At 39.7% G+C, this 17,170-nt stretch overlaps 1 protein-coding gene across 5 annotated transcripts in view; it reads right to left on the bottom strand.

The window, feature by feature from the left end:
* CAB39L (calcium binding protein 39 like) overlaps positions 1-17,170 on the bottom strand; it is a 61,333-nt gene that overhangs the window by 10,618 nt on the left and 33,545 nt on the right. For all 5 annotated transcript variants that reach the window (XM_066313256.1, XM_066313260.1, XM_066313257.1 and 2 more), the window contains 4 exons: positions 13,400-13,564; positions 9,025-9,143; positions 4,405-4,573; positions 844-903 (listed from right to left, as the gene is read on the bottom strand). In XM_066313256.1, the coding sequence (XP_066169353.1) occupies positions 844-903; positions 4,405-4,573; positions 9,025-9,143; positions 13,400-13,564 (513 nt within the window). The remainder of the gene's footprint in view (positions 1-843; positions 904-4,404; positions 4,574-9,024; positions 9,144-13,399; positions 13,565-17,170) is intronic.

Below are 17,170 nucleotides of genomic sequence, written 5' to 3'. Positions count from 1 at the left end.
AATAAATGCAGAATGAGGACTGTTCCAGTGCAGTGCTTCAGTATTAAGAGAAGAGATTAGCAGAGACATTTACTTTGCTCCAGCTAAGCTGTGTTAGTGACTCAGCAATAATAAGCCTGCTTTTTATTTAACCTTTGTGGTAACCAGAATGAAAGAAATTTGTCTTTATTTCATTTTGGCAATGAAATAAAGAATACCTCAGGTAACATGAAAACATAACCCACAGTCTAATTCCATGATCTGTATCAATCCAATTTTAGTTGAATCCAATGGAATTTTTCTGACCCACATTTGGTCCAAAAAGGAGCCAAAAAATTGAAGTGAAAAATAGCAGCTAAATAAGGGACTAATCTCCTTAGGAAAATAATAGGAATACTCAGACTTCAGTCCCTCATTTAGGTACATGTAGTTTCCAATAATGCTAAAACCTTTTTTAGTGACTCTTCTCCTCTGTCCCAAAGTATAACAAATAACACTGTTTTGGCCCTGTCGCTGGAGTATCACAAAACTGTTTAAAACCTGCACAAATTTTCTCCCATGATCTGTTTACAGGCAAAGTTTCAGTTCCGTTCCCCCTTGAGGAGATGTGATACACGCAGTGAGCAATAAAACTTGCTCTTAGCCTATGAGTTCTCCTGAAACCTTGGCGTGTGTCCCCAGGTGTGTGCAGAGGGGAAATCTGCATCTCACAGGCAAGGCATGGATTCTGCTCCAGGACAAAGCAGTGCTTGGTTTTGCAGTTCTGTGTGAGGGGTTTATGCAGAGCACAAAACCCCCTGCACATTTTTTTTCCAGCCAAGCATGAATAGATTTTTTAAAAAGTCTTTCAGCATTGATACTTACTACATCATAATTTTGTTCCAGAAATTCTGCCACCAACAATTTGTGTCGTGTTAACAGGTCCTGGGGAAGAACAGAGAAAGGTTACCTGACAGAGCAAATGCCTTTGATTGTCCCTTGATTCTCAAATGTATTTCAGCACTTTTGACCAGAAGGCATTTACAACATTATTTCTATAGACAACACTGCATTCATTATGTGTTTAGTAGGACTCTAGGGAGAACTCAGGTAATGTAATGCTAATAGAATCAATTTAGAACTATTCTAATACTCTTTCTTTTTATTCCCGTTTCCCTCCCACCTTTTCATGTTGTTGATAGGTCAGAGTGCACAATACTCACACAAAACAGGGATGGGGAAAAGGAAGAAATTAAATTGACTCTTTATGGAGAATGAGCTATGATCTCCAAGCCAAAAGTGATCTACATACTACCCCAAAGCTGGGAATGATGCTAAGCCTGAACTGCTATCGCTCATCTCTAAGAATACAACAAGGAAAACTCAAATTCAACCACTGTATATACATTCAACTGTTTAATAATGAAAGCCAGACACCAATCTAAGCTAAGCCATCCAGGCTCCCTCCACCTTCACTCCCTTCCCTGGAAGGTGTCTCAGGTAAATGGGATGAGCCCCTTCTGTAGAGCTTTCTCTGCCCAAGTTGGCTTTCTGACACAAAGCAGTAGTGAACCTTTCAGAGAGCTGGACAGACTACCTCCCATTCCAGAAGGCCAACTAATTCAAATTTAAATTAAAAGAACCTCTCCCACAGAATGCGGAGGGATGCTGGTGCTCAGTGACAGAGATGCAAATGTTCATCTCCAGAAGAAATTGAGTCTTTTTACTGGATGAATAGCTACGAAACAAGTGGCCAGCATGAAGCATTTAAGTATGATTTTTATCTTGCTGGTTCTTTAAAAACATAACGCTGATCGCAATAAATGCCGGATGAAGTCCATTCAAGTTGGTATTTTTCAGTGAATCAGTTTCTGCTCTTTTTCATAACCTTTTTCTTGGTTTCCCTGCCCAGGCAGAGAGTGAAGCTGATGGGGAGCTCAAGCAGATGGACAGACATATCCTCACAAATAACAGAAATCCTTTACATACCAATCCTTTCATTTATTTTTACCATCAATTATAAGAGGAAAGCAGAGTGCTACAAAATCCAGTGCCTGTTTTAAATACATCCCTTCATTTAGCAGGGCTGCAGTGACAGCTGTTTAAGTGAAACATGTGATTCAGGAGCTTTTATGCAGGGCACTTAGAGGCAAGTACAAGTCATTCAATAAGGGGCACAAATGAAATATAATCCAAAATGAGTCTTTCATAGGAAATGACAAGGAAGCATGGAGCAGCAGCATTCAGCCAGCCCATTCCAACTGCTGCTTGCACAGCTCCACAGCCAGCTTATACCTTGAAATACAAGCCCTTTTCCTCCGCATTTTTAACAATTCTGTTCCCTCTCTGCAGAGCACCTGGATAATTTTAATTAAGAAGTACATCTCCAGATCATAAAAATTCCAGTGCTTCCCTACTATAAATATCCTCAGACTTTAATGCACCTTTAATTAAGCCCTCCTCTGGTGCATAGACTATCCAAGGCTTTCAGCTCTGAACCAGACACTCCAGTGGCAACTGCAAATCCAACACGGGGACAACAGAAACAAAAATGTGAATTCAGTAATCCAGCCAGCAAACAATCACAACACTTATTTTTTCAGTATTTGAAATGAGGTAGCTCCGTATTTCATTATTCAATCGCTTCCACATCAATTTTTTGCTGTTTCAGCTATTCAGAGTAACGGACAAACAGAAGATGAGATGAGCAGCTGGTTTATTTCTAGAACTGACCATGTATCAGGTGCTAAGAGGCAATTTTAAAAAGCCCTAAAAATGCCATTTACACATTTCCCCCAAGCATTTTAAAAGGTGATTTCTCTCCTTTGTCTGAGGATGAACTGTCCTCATACTTTTCTCTTTCCAGTGCATGTGAGGATGTAGAATCCTATTTTTAAATCCTCCTAAAAATACACTCAATTCACAGGGGACAGAAGTACATTCTACAGCTGTAGATCTGTGAACAACATCAATTCGTCTTTTTTTGGGAGGGTTGTAGCAGTCTACAGTCCCTGCCACAGCTTAAGGACCCCTGTCCCCATCCTGCCTCCTGGCTGGGGTGAAGACTGTCCATCACCACCAACACACCCTGCTGACCTGGGGAGAAGATGCAAATCTCTACTGTCAAGCTGGGAACTGAGGCCAGGAGCATTTTTTCTGACCAGAGACAAATATTCTTTATGAGAATAGGGTAAAATGCCAGAAACAGAAGATTTAAATACCTAAATTACGTTGCATTTTTAAACCTTGCCTTTGTTTCTATGCTACTTTGAATTTCATAACCTTTACCTAATGGACACCACAACAGGAAACTTAAAATAAGGGAAAGATGCTGCAATTGATTAAGGGTTAATTTGAATTGCTAATCCTGCTCAACTCATTACTGAAGAATGCAATGTTATCTCCATTATGCAAACCTTTATCCCGTTCAGTCTGTTAGTAAACACCAGTAAAAAACCAGGTTTCAGTGTATGCTGAATCACTGAGCTGAGCTCTAACATTCCTTACAATTACTCCTGAGGTCTATCTAATCATGTTCTAATTAGGTCTGAAAGGAAAGAATAAACAAAGTGTTTCTATGACAGCAGGGAGCTCAGTGATAGAAGAAAAAAAGGAGTTGCATCTATATTTAGAAGTCTTTAACTAAAAAGATTTTCCCTCAGCTTTCTCAAACTGCTTTTCAGAAATAAATTAATCTTCCCTGTATGCGAAGTTCACAGGCATCAAAAATTTTTTGTTGTTATTTTTTTTGCTGAAGGACTGTACTAGCACCTGGTGGGAAGGATGATGGTCACATACAAACTCCAAGAAATTTGGCAACGTCACCCAACCTCATTTTTAATTCAACACAAACTCTACACAGTACATTCTACACTCTACAGAGTCTATGCAGTGTTTCTGCCTACCTAGCTTTTAGCACTACAATCCTTACACTGAGCTATGGGTCACAAAAGGAAGACTATGGATACATTGTAAAATAATCAGCGGGCTTGGCATTAATCTAAACTCGAATGCTGAGCTCAGAAGGTACAGCAAAAATACAAGGATTTCAACTGTTAGCTTAAAATGATGCCTTCTATTTACTCGTGTGATTATGATGGGCACTGGGTTTGTCTCGAGGGAAGTAGGGAGAGAAAAAGGTTATGCATTTTACAAGAACTGTAGGTAATACATAATTAATTTGAGTTTTATATTGTAGCATAAAAGACCATGGGTTATCAAGGTGAAGAATGTTAATTAAATACAGATTTACATTTCTCTAAAGATTCTTTGCAGACTTGATCACTGCTATGAATCTTGCTACAGTCAGACCAAGGGTTAATTAATTCTATCCTTTACTGAACAATAAAAACACCAGTCAGTTCAAAGCAACACAATGCTCAGTGATGACTTCTGATGGAGTGCTGCTTTTGACACAAACTATGATGCATGTATTGAATAATTTACCTTGAATGTAGCAAAGGCATCAGAAGCAATATCAAATGTTGACATTTCCACATATTTGAAAAAGTCTCTGAACTGTTCTGAAAATAGTATGATTTTGGCCAACGGTTCATGGCGGATACACTCTCTCAGCATAATTCCACAACGTAAGGCAATATTTGGGGATTCATATCTGGAGAATGAAGACAAACAGAAAACATCAAAACATAGAAGAACAAAGATAAACAAAGGTGTTGCTGGCACCTTTCCAGCAACAGGGAACTTTGTAGCACAGGGAACACCTGTGCCAGAAGGGACAGCACACATGGAGGGCAGCTCCCACTACACCACACTGCTGTGTACCCAGCTGCAGGACCTCATCTCAAAGGTCAGGAGCAGACACACAGATAAGGCTGCCAGAATTTCTCATTGCAAACCTCTCTCCTCCCAAGCCAAAACACATTTTGGTGTAAATTTGCACTACACCTCCTCTCTGTGTAAAGACCGTGGCGGGTGTGCAACATTTCAACAGAGCTCCTTCACCCTTTTGGATTTGTGAGAAAGCACAGCCCGTACAGTATAATCAGATTTAATTCTGAGCTCCTCAGTTTATCCAAGAATACTGTAACAGCTCATGACCATCCATCACCTCCTACTCCTCCTCTAGAGGACATCGCGCTGGAGTATTAATGAAGAAGGTAGGAAGAGTCTCTCCAGACAGTCTACAAAGGATTAAGATTTCTGAAACTCTGAAAATCTTTTGTTTGTTTGGGGGGTTTTTTGGTTTTGGGGTTTTTTGCAGTTTAGGAAGAGTTCTGCTCTATTCTTCTACTGCAAGGGCTCTGGCTGTGTTCAGGACACAAGCATCCCACTCCTCAAGTTACAATCCTGTTATGGCACATGCACTGCAATAGCCAGGAGCCAGCACACATCTTGCACTTGGAGAGGAAGGGAGGGAGGGGGGAGGCAATTCAGATCATCTTTCATTTCTATAAAGTCTTGATTTCTTTAAAGCTGAAATTAATCTGAAACAAAACTGTTAGAAACACATTAAAAAAACAAAAAGGATGAAATCCAACAGTCAAGACAGACTTAAAATGAACTTCTTCCAGCAGTTTGCCAGAAATCATGTGAAAGTGCTGAAGTCCAAGGGGACAGAAAGCACCCTCTGTTTCAGTAAACTGGTTATACTATATCAGAACTGTGTATTATCACCCAGAGCTTATCAGCATCATTTTTCCTTTGCACAGTTAATTCCTATCACTAGGCCAAAAGAAATACAATTAAAAAAAAAAAAAAAGAAGAAGAAGAAGAAAAACACAAAATGCCATCTGTGCTGTAAGCGAGTGGGCCCTCAAATTTACCACCAGTATGCAATTTAAAAGAACAGTAGTGTTCTGCAAGCATACCAGAGCTGCATACTTCAACCTGCAGTCAACAATAGTTGGCTTAATGAAAAATGGATTGCTATTCCAAACAGGCAAATGAAGCTTCCCACCCCCAAGGAAATGCAGGCACTCAAGGAGTGGAGTTTGGGGAAGCATTTGCAAACTCGAATTTCTAACTTTTCTGACAGCAGCAATACACCGAAGCTTCCCATTGAGGCATCAACTCCATTAACTGGATACTAATTTTTAAGGAAAATGAGGCAGAGCTGCTCCTAGAAGTGCAGCCAGGAAAATATTTAATAGTTGGCTAATGAATATTTTGGTTGGAATAAAAGCAAATTACATTGTTTCCAGCACAATAACTTTTAAAAACATTAAGTATCAACAGAATCATTCTTAGTCAAATGGTCCATTATCTGGAAGTGTGTTATGGACCTTTGGCTGTTCACACAAGCAAGGGAAGTTGGGTTTGGCGCCTGGAATAAGCCTGGAAGAGGTTTACAGGCTGCCCAGTCATAGCTAGCATGTCCTTTACACCCACACTTACATGCAAAGCCACTAGGCAGGAATGATAGAAATGTGTTTCAAAATCACTTCTAATGAGCAATTAGTGCTCTATGCTGATGCATTGCCACAGCAGAAAAAAATACTGAGTTCTTCCCTGTTTGGATGAACTTGCAGCCTAAAGAAACCCCCACACAGTGAATACTGGAGAGAACTAGAAAATGAAACAATGGCCTTCTATTTCAAAACACTCATTGTGGAGTTTGAAAGAGGCAAGACTAAGAGAAGAAATGCATTTCTGTGTAAAGAGAAGCATTCTGCCATGGTTAGTGCAGAAGATGGTACAAGGTGAGGAGCACAGGCAAGAGATTTGGACAGCATCAAGCCTGGGAGACACAAGGTCTTAAACAGATACATTCTGATCTGACTCTACACTACTTGTATAGTCTGAGTTTATCTTTGAATAAACTCAAGGGGAATTCTGCAACCTCAGCCAATACACCATTGAAGCTCTAACTGCGCTGTGATAGGAAGAGGTCGTCACAACAGTTGGGGCAGCATCTAGAGTAGAGATAACATGTGGCATGAGATAATATAGAGATATAGATATATATTCACAAAGAGGCTTCTAAATGTGTCACTTGAGAGAAACAATGCAAGTGCCATAGACTTAGCCCTCAACAGTCACTGTCCTAGAGGGAAAATATTTTAAATTACAAAAGACCAAAGTTATTTCTGGACTAATGCAATAGGTTGACACCTGAGAAAAAAATCGGCCCAAATTACACCTGGTTCTCTGTGTATACACCAAATACTGTACTCATCTGAAATCCTATACACAAAGCCTGGACTCAGAAGATAACATGCTATTAAAGCAAGTCCTCATGCAGTAGCAAAGTCAAATAACCTACACAAATGAAAGAAAGAAAAAAAGTGAACTATGTGCTGCGTGTTTTCTGAAGCTGAGAAGCTGGAAGGAAACAGGCAACAAGTAAAACCAAGTCAAAAAGGTAGGAACTGTTATCTCAAGCTGGCAGTTCCACTGCAGTATGAGACAGGAAACACTGGGCGGGAGCTCTGATTGAAGATCCTTCCCACCCAACAGAGCTTGCATTAAGCCACAAAAATGCAACCTTTTGTTGTTGGGGACTGACAGGGGGCAGAGGAAATGTGTCATCCCGTACAAGTATAGCAGTCATAGTAATTTTGGGTCATTTATTTTATAGTCATGGTAGAGGTGATTTTATTTCTCTCAAGATAATGTCGTGATGTCATGTAACAAACATGGAATGGCACGAATCAACCAAACCCACTTTCCTTTAGCAGATTTTGATTTCCTATATTTCCTACAGTATTATATAAATACATATCTATATAATATAAATAATATCATTCATTCAGATTAAATAAATAAGAAAGCATGTCCTCAAGTCACATTTTCAGGTGGTGGCGTCTAACACAAGGTGCTTGTTTCCCAGTCCTGCAGCTAACTGCACACATGCACTCCATGAAGTGGGAAAGCAGCAAGCTGTGTGTTCAGTGCCCTGCCCTGGCTGCAGGCACGGATTTTAGGTCTCATTTTTAGACACTCCCAGCGGCAGGACACAGGCAGGGAAGGCATCATCACATCTGACATCATTACACTGTTCTGCAGCAGCTGCTCAGGCTGGGCAGGACTGGCTTTGGACTTCTACTGATGGATTCAACTGCACTTTTTAACAAGACATTCCAGAAAGAGCAGTTCTGAGCCAGTGCAGTGCTGCAGAGGGCTAGTCAAGACATTGTGAACAAGGAGCCTGAGGACCACAGACACACTGCCGCATGCAGCAGGATTCTCCAAAAAAAGCATCTAAGTGATGCCATTTAAATTCATGCACTGACTCAGGTCACTTACAGTAAAATGTCTCTCAGATGCATATATGCATAAAAACTTTACTATCATCTTAATATTCTTGGTTGCTACAGATGCCAAAGAAAATCTGAGACATAGTCCAAAAATATTTTTTATCCTTAAATAAAGCCCAGACATATGGTAGCAATACATGCCCACCACACAAGATCAAAATGAGTGAAAAATAAAAAAGCAAAGACAGAGAAAAGGGAAGAAAATGATTGTATATACATATGAAATTTAAAACAGTTTGTAATAATGATGGAGAAAATTATCATCACTGTCCTGAGGTTAAAAAGGCAAAAAAAAACCCCTCAAAAACCCCAAAGATTTAATGCTGAAAGTTGTGGAATTAATTACAGAAGTAATTTAAAGTTGAAGTTCACTTGTGGCCACAAGCGTTGGAGAAGTCTGTCCCACAGGCACAACTACTCTTTTAATGCATTTTTCCTCCTCTCTGTTCTACCACACAATGCTCCAGTTTGACTCCAGTTATTTACAGACACCACTGTTGGTCACTCCTGCAATGCAAAAAGGTCTAAATGAACCTGAGCAGTCATCAACAATGCTACACAAAAGTTTGTGGTGAGAAATACACACCACACGGGGAGCAGTCAAAAACAACCAGCACATAGTTATTTCAACATGAAGTTTGGTGAAGAAATAACAGACAAATTAAATAGTAATTTAAAAGTATAGAGTTCCATAGAAAGAAAGTCAATATGAAAAAAATAAAGTAAGAAATTTGGGGCAAAATCGGAAACTCTTTTTTTTTTTATTTAACTAAAAGTGAGAAAGTAGATCAACTGCAATGCCAGCGTGTTCCAGGCAATGCTTTTTAATGAAACTCAAAGCACCTACCCTTTTAGAAGCATGAATAGGATATGTGGATGGGCACTAATGTATTCCACAGTAGGGCTACGTGTGCCAATTTGTCTTCTCAAGATGTTGTTGAATATATGGGAAACATCCTTCTTGCCCTGTTAAAGAAGCAAAATATATCTTTGATTAGAAAAACCTGAGCAAATGACCATTTACTGTAACATCAATTTAAAGTACAAATGAAACTGAAATCAGAACATGTCAGCCTTTTATTTTTTCTCTACAGCTTCTCTGCCTCATATTTGCTGTTTTCCACAAGAAGGATTCTTCCTGCGGGTGGCCCTGAAGGCTCCTGACTTTCCCACTCCCATTTTCACCTTTTTTTCCTAAATGTGCATTTTTTCCTAGATGTGCACTCCTCTTACACTGTCAACCAAGTCTGTGGCTATTTCAAACAGCAGCACTAAAGCCCCATAAAAGCAAGCCACTACCCTGAGCCAAGTGTGCTGTTGTTGCTGCATGTGCTGCTACTCCTGAGGTCTCCAAACGTGAGTCATCCAGCTGGTACCAAACCCCTGCCACACTGCCTGCACTTAAAAAATTAAAGCTTTTCATTAGTCAAATGCAAACAACTCCAAGTGTGATTACATTTCTGGAAGTCAGGGTCACATTTAAACTGTGCGCATTACTTACCATGAAAAATGAAATAACCATACCAATAAAATGGCTGCATCACATACATGTCTGTGCTTTAATCAAAAGTCCTTCTCTCTGTTCTAATGTTGTGCTGTGTGCACCTATCTACACAATCACATTTTGTCTTCAAATGCTTGCCTGTGTAAACAGCTTTCCAGAAGGTCTTTCCAAATCATGTTCTATTCAGCCACAGGGTTCACCAATACATCTTGCATTAAAAATCCTTTTCCTCCCCTGCTGCTTCCTCCCCTGGCACAGCAGACAAATTGATGTGTGAAGTTAAGGGAGGTGGGAGATGGCTGCACTAAGGAACAGTAACCAAGGCACTGAGTCAACAGCAGGTCACTATGCACAGGGCAAGCTAAAGCAAAAGGTCATTTATAATCTGTACATGTTATTGATCTGTCCTGGGAGGACAAACATTCCTTGGCAGAGAACTTATTGAATGTTTGAAGCCAAGGAGCAGATAGTTTCACACGGAGGAAAATTCCCTTGTTTCACCTCTACAAATAAATCAGTGCTGAGGAACACAAAATATTCTGCTTTCCTACTTGTTCCAGCCCAGCTGGCTTGGAGACTTGGAGACTCTGGGAATTCAACAGGAGAATCAAATCAGAGTAGGCTAGTCCATCTGCCTTTGTCTGCAACACTTTTTTGACCCTTGGACATAATTTCAAATAGTCTAATGCTGTATAAAGTCATCCCGTTCTCCCCTATCTTTACAACACCCATATCATATGCCTGGAATCCTGTTATCCCCATGGGCTTCAGCAGTCACTCCAAGATGAAAACAATTCAGACAGAGAAGAGCTGTTGAAAGGCTGAGGTAAAGATGGCCAGAAATTAAGTGATCCTCTCTGCTATGCTGAATTTTATATTAGTTACTTAATACTGTGTGCATTGCAGCATAATGCCCACAAGCACAGAGGAGATAGATATATAGATATAGGTATCCAATTATATCTAATTTTCTAGAGATCAGTGATAGTGAAAGCCAGAGTTAATCCCCATGGGTTCTCCAGGAGGGAATGGAGGCAGATAGGAGGGACACACTAAAATTCTAGGAGTACTTTTGGAGCACTCCTTACTTGGATCTGCAATTGAATTTTGCCTTATAATGAAGTAGATATGGCTGCTGAAGCACAAGATAAGGCAGCATGAAAAGAAAGTGGCTAGACAAGAACAAAAAAACCTACCAAGGATGCATTATATAAATAAAAAATTGTATAATACCTATACCATAATTTAGGCCCTGTTCCAAGGCAAAGTAGGGGAAAGATTATAAAATCACCAGTCCTTGGCTTGTAGTTATTTACTGTCTATTTTAGGGGCTTTACAGTGTGTGAACCTTTACACTTACACAGAAACATCTACTTTTTTAGTTGACTCCTTCTGTTTGCACATTTACCTTGGTTCTTCAAAGTTAAAAAAAAAAAACAAACATATTTTGAATTTCTAAAAATCCCATCTGATCTTGATTCTGGGTTCCTGCCCAGATCTGACTTTGATGCTTCATAACAATGTCATCACAGAAATTATATCTTGTTTGTTGAGTGGCAGAAGCAATAAATCTGTGTTTTCTATGGATGTATGATGGATGTGTCCAAGTCTCCCCTACATGGTCTTTGAAAACTCATCTTCAAAGGGAAGTTCAGCTGTGAAAAATTTGGATCAAAGTGGGCAGAAGGGTTGGTGAGGAGGACACAGGGAGTCAGGACAAAGCAAACTAACATTACTGTCTTCAGAAATCAGATTTTCAGGAGTTTATGATTTGCTTTTTACCATTACATAGGGATCAAAAAGTCAACTTGCATGTTACAGAGTGATGAAATTGTTTGTTCAAAGAAGAAACTTAAACACTAACTGTGGCCACCAATTAACAAAACGGAAAGAGAAAAGTTGATAAACTGGAAAAGTCAGTGGGAAGACATGAAGACAAAGCAGCACATGCTCTTACTGTCCTCTTGTTCAGTGACATTTGGTTTCTGGTGTTTTGTCCAGAGAACGTGTATAACAGTTTGGCTAAATGATTGGAAAGTTTTTTGCAATTAATAAAAAATATATTTTGCAATAAGAATTGTGAGAATTGCTTGTAATAACAGCAATTCAACAACAGATTAGGTATTTCATCCAGTGCTTGCTTTTAAATACTGTATGTTCAATATGTTCACATAGATTTTTTTTTTCCTGGCAGAAGAAATACAGACTGTTGTGTAACTAAAAAAATGCAGAAATATCCCTTCTGTGCTAACTGTATCTTCTCCTCCTCTCTTCTCCATTTTTCTTAAAGGATTTTTAAGGGCTTTGGGTGTTGGGTTTTAAATATTTTTGTAATTAGACATTTAACAGTAACCAGAGGAGACACAGAAAAGACAAAGCATAAAAAAACAAACCTCCTGAACTTAAGACCCGAGAAAGAGTGAGAGAACTCCACTAAAACCCTTTTCAAAAATTAATATAAAATAAATAAAACAGTCCTTGATCCTGCATTTACTGGCGGTAGGGAGCGGAGTTGGAAAAATGAAACATAAATCACCCATTTTCCTCCCTTTAGTTCATTTATAAAATGGAAAGAAAATTACTTCTACATGTGACTCCCACAAAAGGTGTCTCTGAGAGCATCAGATCTCTTTGAGAGACTGATTGTTCTCTTCAGCAGCTGCCTGTACATTGGGTACGCCTCCTGTTCCAGACCTCAGCGGTGGAGGTTTGGCTCCTGGGCACTGGGGATTTCCCACTGATGGTCGGACACTTGTGAGGAATCACCAGCGCCCAGGACCCACAGAAATCAGGGAACTCATAACAGCAGCCCTGGGGGCCACTTTCCCAGCTGACTGCAAACCACAAGAATGACAATGACCTGACAGTGACAGTTTATTCCCATCCCTACCAGTCAACAGTAAATTAACAGAGTTGATATTTATCCTGAATTACTGCAATCTTTGCCACTATAACTCTTCTTTGCCTTACTTATAAGCAAGTTTAGTTGTCATAGCAGTTGTTTACTAGGTTTTTTGCTTTAACGACAAAGCTGGCAAGAATATATAATGTTATATATAAATATACAAATATATATACAGAATATATAATGTTATATATGAATATACAAAATAAATAATATATGTACATATACATTCATATTAATCTTTCTACTGTGAAAAAAAGGTTATATTCCTCTCTTCTTTTAATCCAAACAACTAAGTGGGGGACACCCAAATTACCTTGTGACCTGCTGTCTGTTTTTAACATGCTTTTCAATTCTTTTCCTCTCAACCAAACCATTTTAATTCTTTCAGTCTTTGTCACATGAAATTCTCCATGCTTCCAATTATTTTTATTCCATGTCCCTGAACCCTTTCTAAATCAGACACTCTTCAGAGACAGCAGGCAGCTGTAGTTGCACTATTCCAAAGATCATCCCTGCAGTTCACAAAGTTTGTCTTAGACAGTATTCCCAGCATCATGACCTATCTTGTTTGGATACACATGGCAATATTTCTTTCTTGTTTTTATTTTAATTTTTTAAAAAATAAGATTTACTGCCAGTGTACGAGGATGTCTTTCAGGACACCAATCAGTCTAGAGCAGCAACTTTCTTCAGCCTGTGGAAAACAGTTTTGAATGCAATGAAATTATTTAGACTTCAGAAAGATATGGCTCTAGTTGCTGACAACACCAAGACCAAGGAGATGAAAAAAGTTTATGGATGTTGACCTACCTCAAAATCTATCAGCTGCAGGTTGGCAATAAGTGTCACTAGAAGGCCACTGTTGTAGAGCTCTTGTGCCAGCTGGGCCACAATTTCGGTGGGTGGCTCTTTGTCTGTGGTCCCACACAGAATTTCCTTCATTGCTTGCAGAGATTTTGACACTTCCTCTGACGCCTTTTTGCCAACAGATTTTGGGTTTTATTTTAAAAAAATGAAACAGGAAAAAAAAAGGTGTTCTTTTAAAAGACATGCATTTCAAAACAAACATTTGTAAATGTACTTACAATGATCATTATCTTTTGCAAAATAATATCATAACTTTAGATAATTATGGAGGCTGGTGCATCCATACTGTACCCTGCAGGCCTAACACAAGACAAATTCAATTTAAACATGACATACCATCACTTACAGACCACAGGCATAAAATAGGGCCAAGAGACCAATTACCAACCAGTGCCAGCAAGATCCTTTAACAGGTTTGGAGGCAGGCACAGCCCTGCAGAGGCAGCAGCAATTTCACTGTTGCTCTCCCTGTCCCCATGTGGGGCAAGAGGTGCCAGATGAAGGTACCAAACCAGGTGGCTGCTCCCTCCAGAGGGGTGGCTGCTGGGCTGCCTCCTATCCACTGCTTCCTGATGGGCTGTCCCAGCTCCTCTGCTGGAACCCAAATAAATCCTCACAGCCCTGTGGTACTGCTTAACCCACCAGGCAGCTGAACAACACACAGCCCTTGCTTGCTCCCCTTCATCCCCCCAGTTCCTTCTCCCATCCTACTGAAGTCAATTTTTAGGTTGAGATAAAGATAGCTCAATAGGACAGAAAAGGAAGGAAAAAAATAGTAGCAATAACAACGACAATAATAATAATAAACAACAAGTGATGCACAATGCAATTGCTCACCACCCAATGTCCAGCCAGGTCCTGAGCAGCAGCCCTGGGCCAGCTTTCCCCCCAGCATTATGTACTGAGCACAATGGCATGTGATATGGAATGTTCCTATGAGCTGCTGGGGCCAGCTGTCCCAGCTGTGTCTCCTCCCGGCTTTTTGTGCCCCCAGCCCACTCACTGGTGGGGTGAAAAGCAGAAAAGGCCTTGACTTACTGTAAAACATCAGAGTGTTACCAACTTCATTCTTATCCCAAACTCCAAAGACAGCACTTTACCAGCTACTAGGAAAAGAATTAACTTTATCCCAGCCAAAGATTGACAGCTTTGCATTGCCACCACCTACTTCTCATCAGGTGTGGTTTGAGCCAGCATCTTCCACAAGGGATTTGCTCACTGAGCGTACAGGCACTTCAGTCTCAGGCTGAGAAATTTAAATTAAGCAATTTGCTTTAATAAAGCTCCACAGCTGCCACCAAGTGAAGTAAAATAGATCTTTCACATCTTTTGCTCCCACATGAAGTATACTAATCCTGTGCAATGTTTCAGGTACCTAATGTAGAGGATGAATCAGGAATTACCTTACACAGTATCTTGACCAGCAGGATTACCACAGGGAAAGGAAAGACACACACATGCCTGTAAACAGGTAACAGCTTAGCATTCATGCAGTCAGCAAGTTTAAATCAGATGGGAGTGATAATACCCCAGTTCCCAAGGAAAATGACCACTGGCTGCAGCACGGCAGCTCTGGCTTAGCTCTTCTCACAGCTTTGCTCCACTTCGAACAAATGAGGACCCTGGGGAGGAAAGGAGTCATTTTTCCATGTGGGTGTGTGTGTGCTGTAAATCCCACCTGCTCCAGCCATGGGGCTACGGAGACAATGGCTCCTTCTGGGCTGGGTTATACTTAATACACACATGACCTGCAGCAAGGTCGATTGGATTCTTTGGCAGGGAGTGGGAAGGAAGTAAGGAACAGGTTTGAAAGCAAAGCTGAGAATGACAACAAAGTGCCAGGCAGGATGCTGAAGACAGGAAAGTATTTCATATCTTTGAAAAACCTAAACTTGGAGTTGGCTTTTTGTTAGCATAGCATATGAAAGAAAAAAAAAAAAAACAAAAAAAAAAAAAAAAACAAAAAAAAAACAAGACAAACACAGAAAACCGAAGAGTAATTTGTAAAAGCTAACTGGAAATTAATGGATGCTCAAAGACAGATCAATAATTTCTATATATCTCTCACATACACTGAAATGAAAAACATCCTGCTTTCAAATACCACCCCATCAATCTGCATAACATAATCCCACAGTGCTCTGAAGAGGCATCTCTCAACTGCTGCCAATCTCCCAACATTTTCAATCACAGATTTTATTCACATTAATGAATAAAAAATATGGAAAAAACTAGAAATCTTTAGAAAAATCCAAACCAAAACCAATCACAGTAAAAAGCCACTTCTACATTGCAGTTACCTCGAAGATTTAAGCACTGATTTTAAGCACAGCATAGAGAACTGCTCTCCTCCAGTCTCTTTGTACCTACTCAGTTTTCTGCTGGTTGAGATAGGTCAGCATGAGCAGTGTGTAAATGAACATGACTATGTGATAACTTCTAGCAGCAGAAGTCTTGATGTTCCTTACCATCACTCAGCAAAAGAGCCTATTTTTACCTCAAATGTTAGTGGTGTGTCACTTGAGATATCCCACAGAGCACAGATGGGATTAACAACAGGGGCTCTATCTTAGAAACTAAAGCTCGAAATCTTTATAAGACCTAGGGAAATATTTTCATTTCAAAGGAAAAGCCCATACATTTCTGGCTTTCCACACTTTCTGCTGGGCTGGGTGTGAATATCTCTGGCATTCTGTAGTTAAAAAAAAAATTCAATAACTTGGTTTTCAAGTATAAGTAGGCCTTTCTGATATGTAGAAAAAAGGTCTGCAGAACTCAGCTTTAGGTTTAATTCTCAAAAAGGAAGCCAAAAAGTACTGTGTGAGAAAATGAAACACAGAACACTGGTGCTGGTGGGCAGAAGTGGCCACCACAGTTGTCTCCTCAGCTTTTCCACATACAATTTACATTTCATGTGTCACTTCCTCCCCCTTCACAGCCTCTCCATGATCTGTGTTTTAACTCACCACCAAAAGTTATTCCTGGTTAAATCTAAGGAATGCTCCTCAGTGGAAATCCCTCACAATATATCTGGAGGAAAGCCATAATCCCAAACACAGATTATGAAATTAACAGCCTCCATTTTGACATTTCCACTTAATCTCACAGCAATTTTAGAATAATACTTTAAGTACATAAGCATGGGTTCTGGGATGGAAACTTTCTTAAGACTCAGAGAAAAAAGACATTCCAATATCCAAAGACCCAACATCTGTCCAAAACAAAAAACTAAGCACCTTTATTCACTCAAATAGGTGGAAAATAAAAAATGCAAGAAATATATCTGCATAAGAAATCAGACTAGTCCTGACCCTCTTTAGGAAAAATTGCAAAAACCAACAGAAAGCCTCAGCAAGACATCCTCCTCTCAACACTGTCACAAACAGAATTTCAGAGACAAAAAAATAAAAAGGATTTGCTAGAAACCCCTAAGTCTATTATGATTTCCATGCTACTTTTTATTTTTCATTAGTGGCAAGAGCAACAAGAGCAAAGTGCTGCAACCATCACTCCAGCAGAAGTTACAATGCAAAAGAAAATGGTTCATGAAATATCAAAGCATTTCAGCCATTTGCCTCACTCTTGCAATTAGGAGCAATCTTATTTCCAGCAGATTTTCCTTTTATCCTCTAGGTACAAGTCCTTTCCATCATGACTGAAATTATGCCATTATATTTAAAGAGGCTGTTGTGAATAGGAGGGACAAAAGGAGGA

The sequence above is a fragment of the Sylvia atricapilla genome, chromosome 2 (assembly GCF_009819655.1).
Source record: "Sylvia atricapilla isolate bSylAtr1 chromosome 2, bSylAtr1.pri, whole genome shotgun sequence".
Classification (NCBI taxonomy): Eukaryota; Metazoa; Chordata; class Aves; order Passeriformes; family Sylviidae; genus Sylvia; species Sylvia atricapilla.
This window is presented reverse-complemented; position numbering and strand designations above follow the sequence as displayed.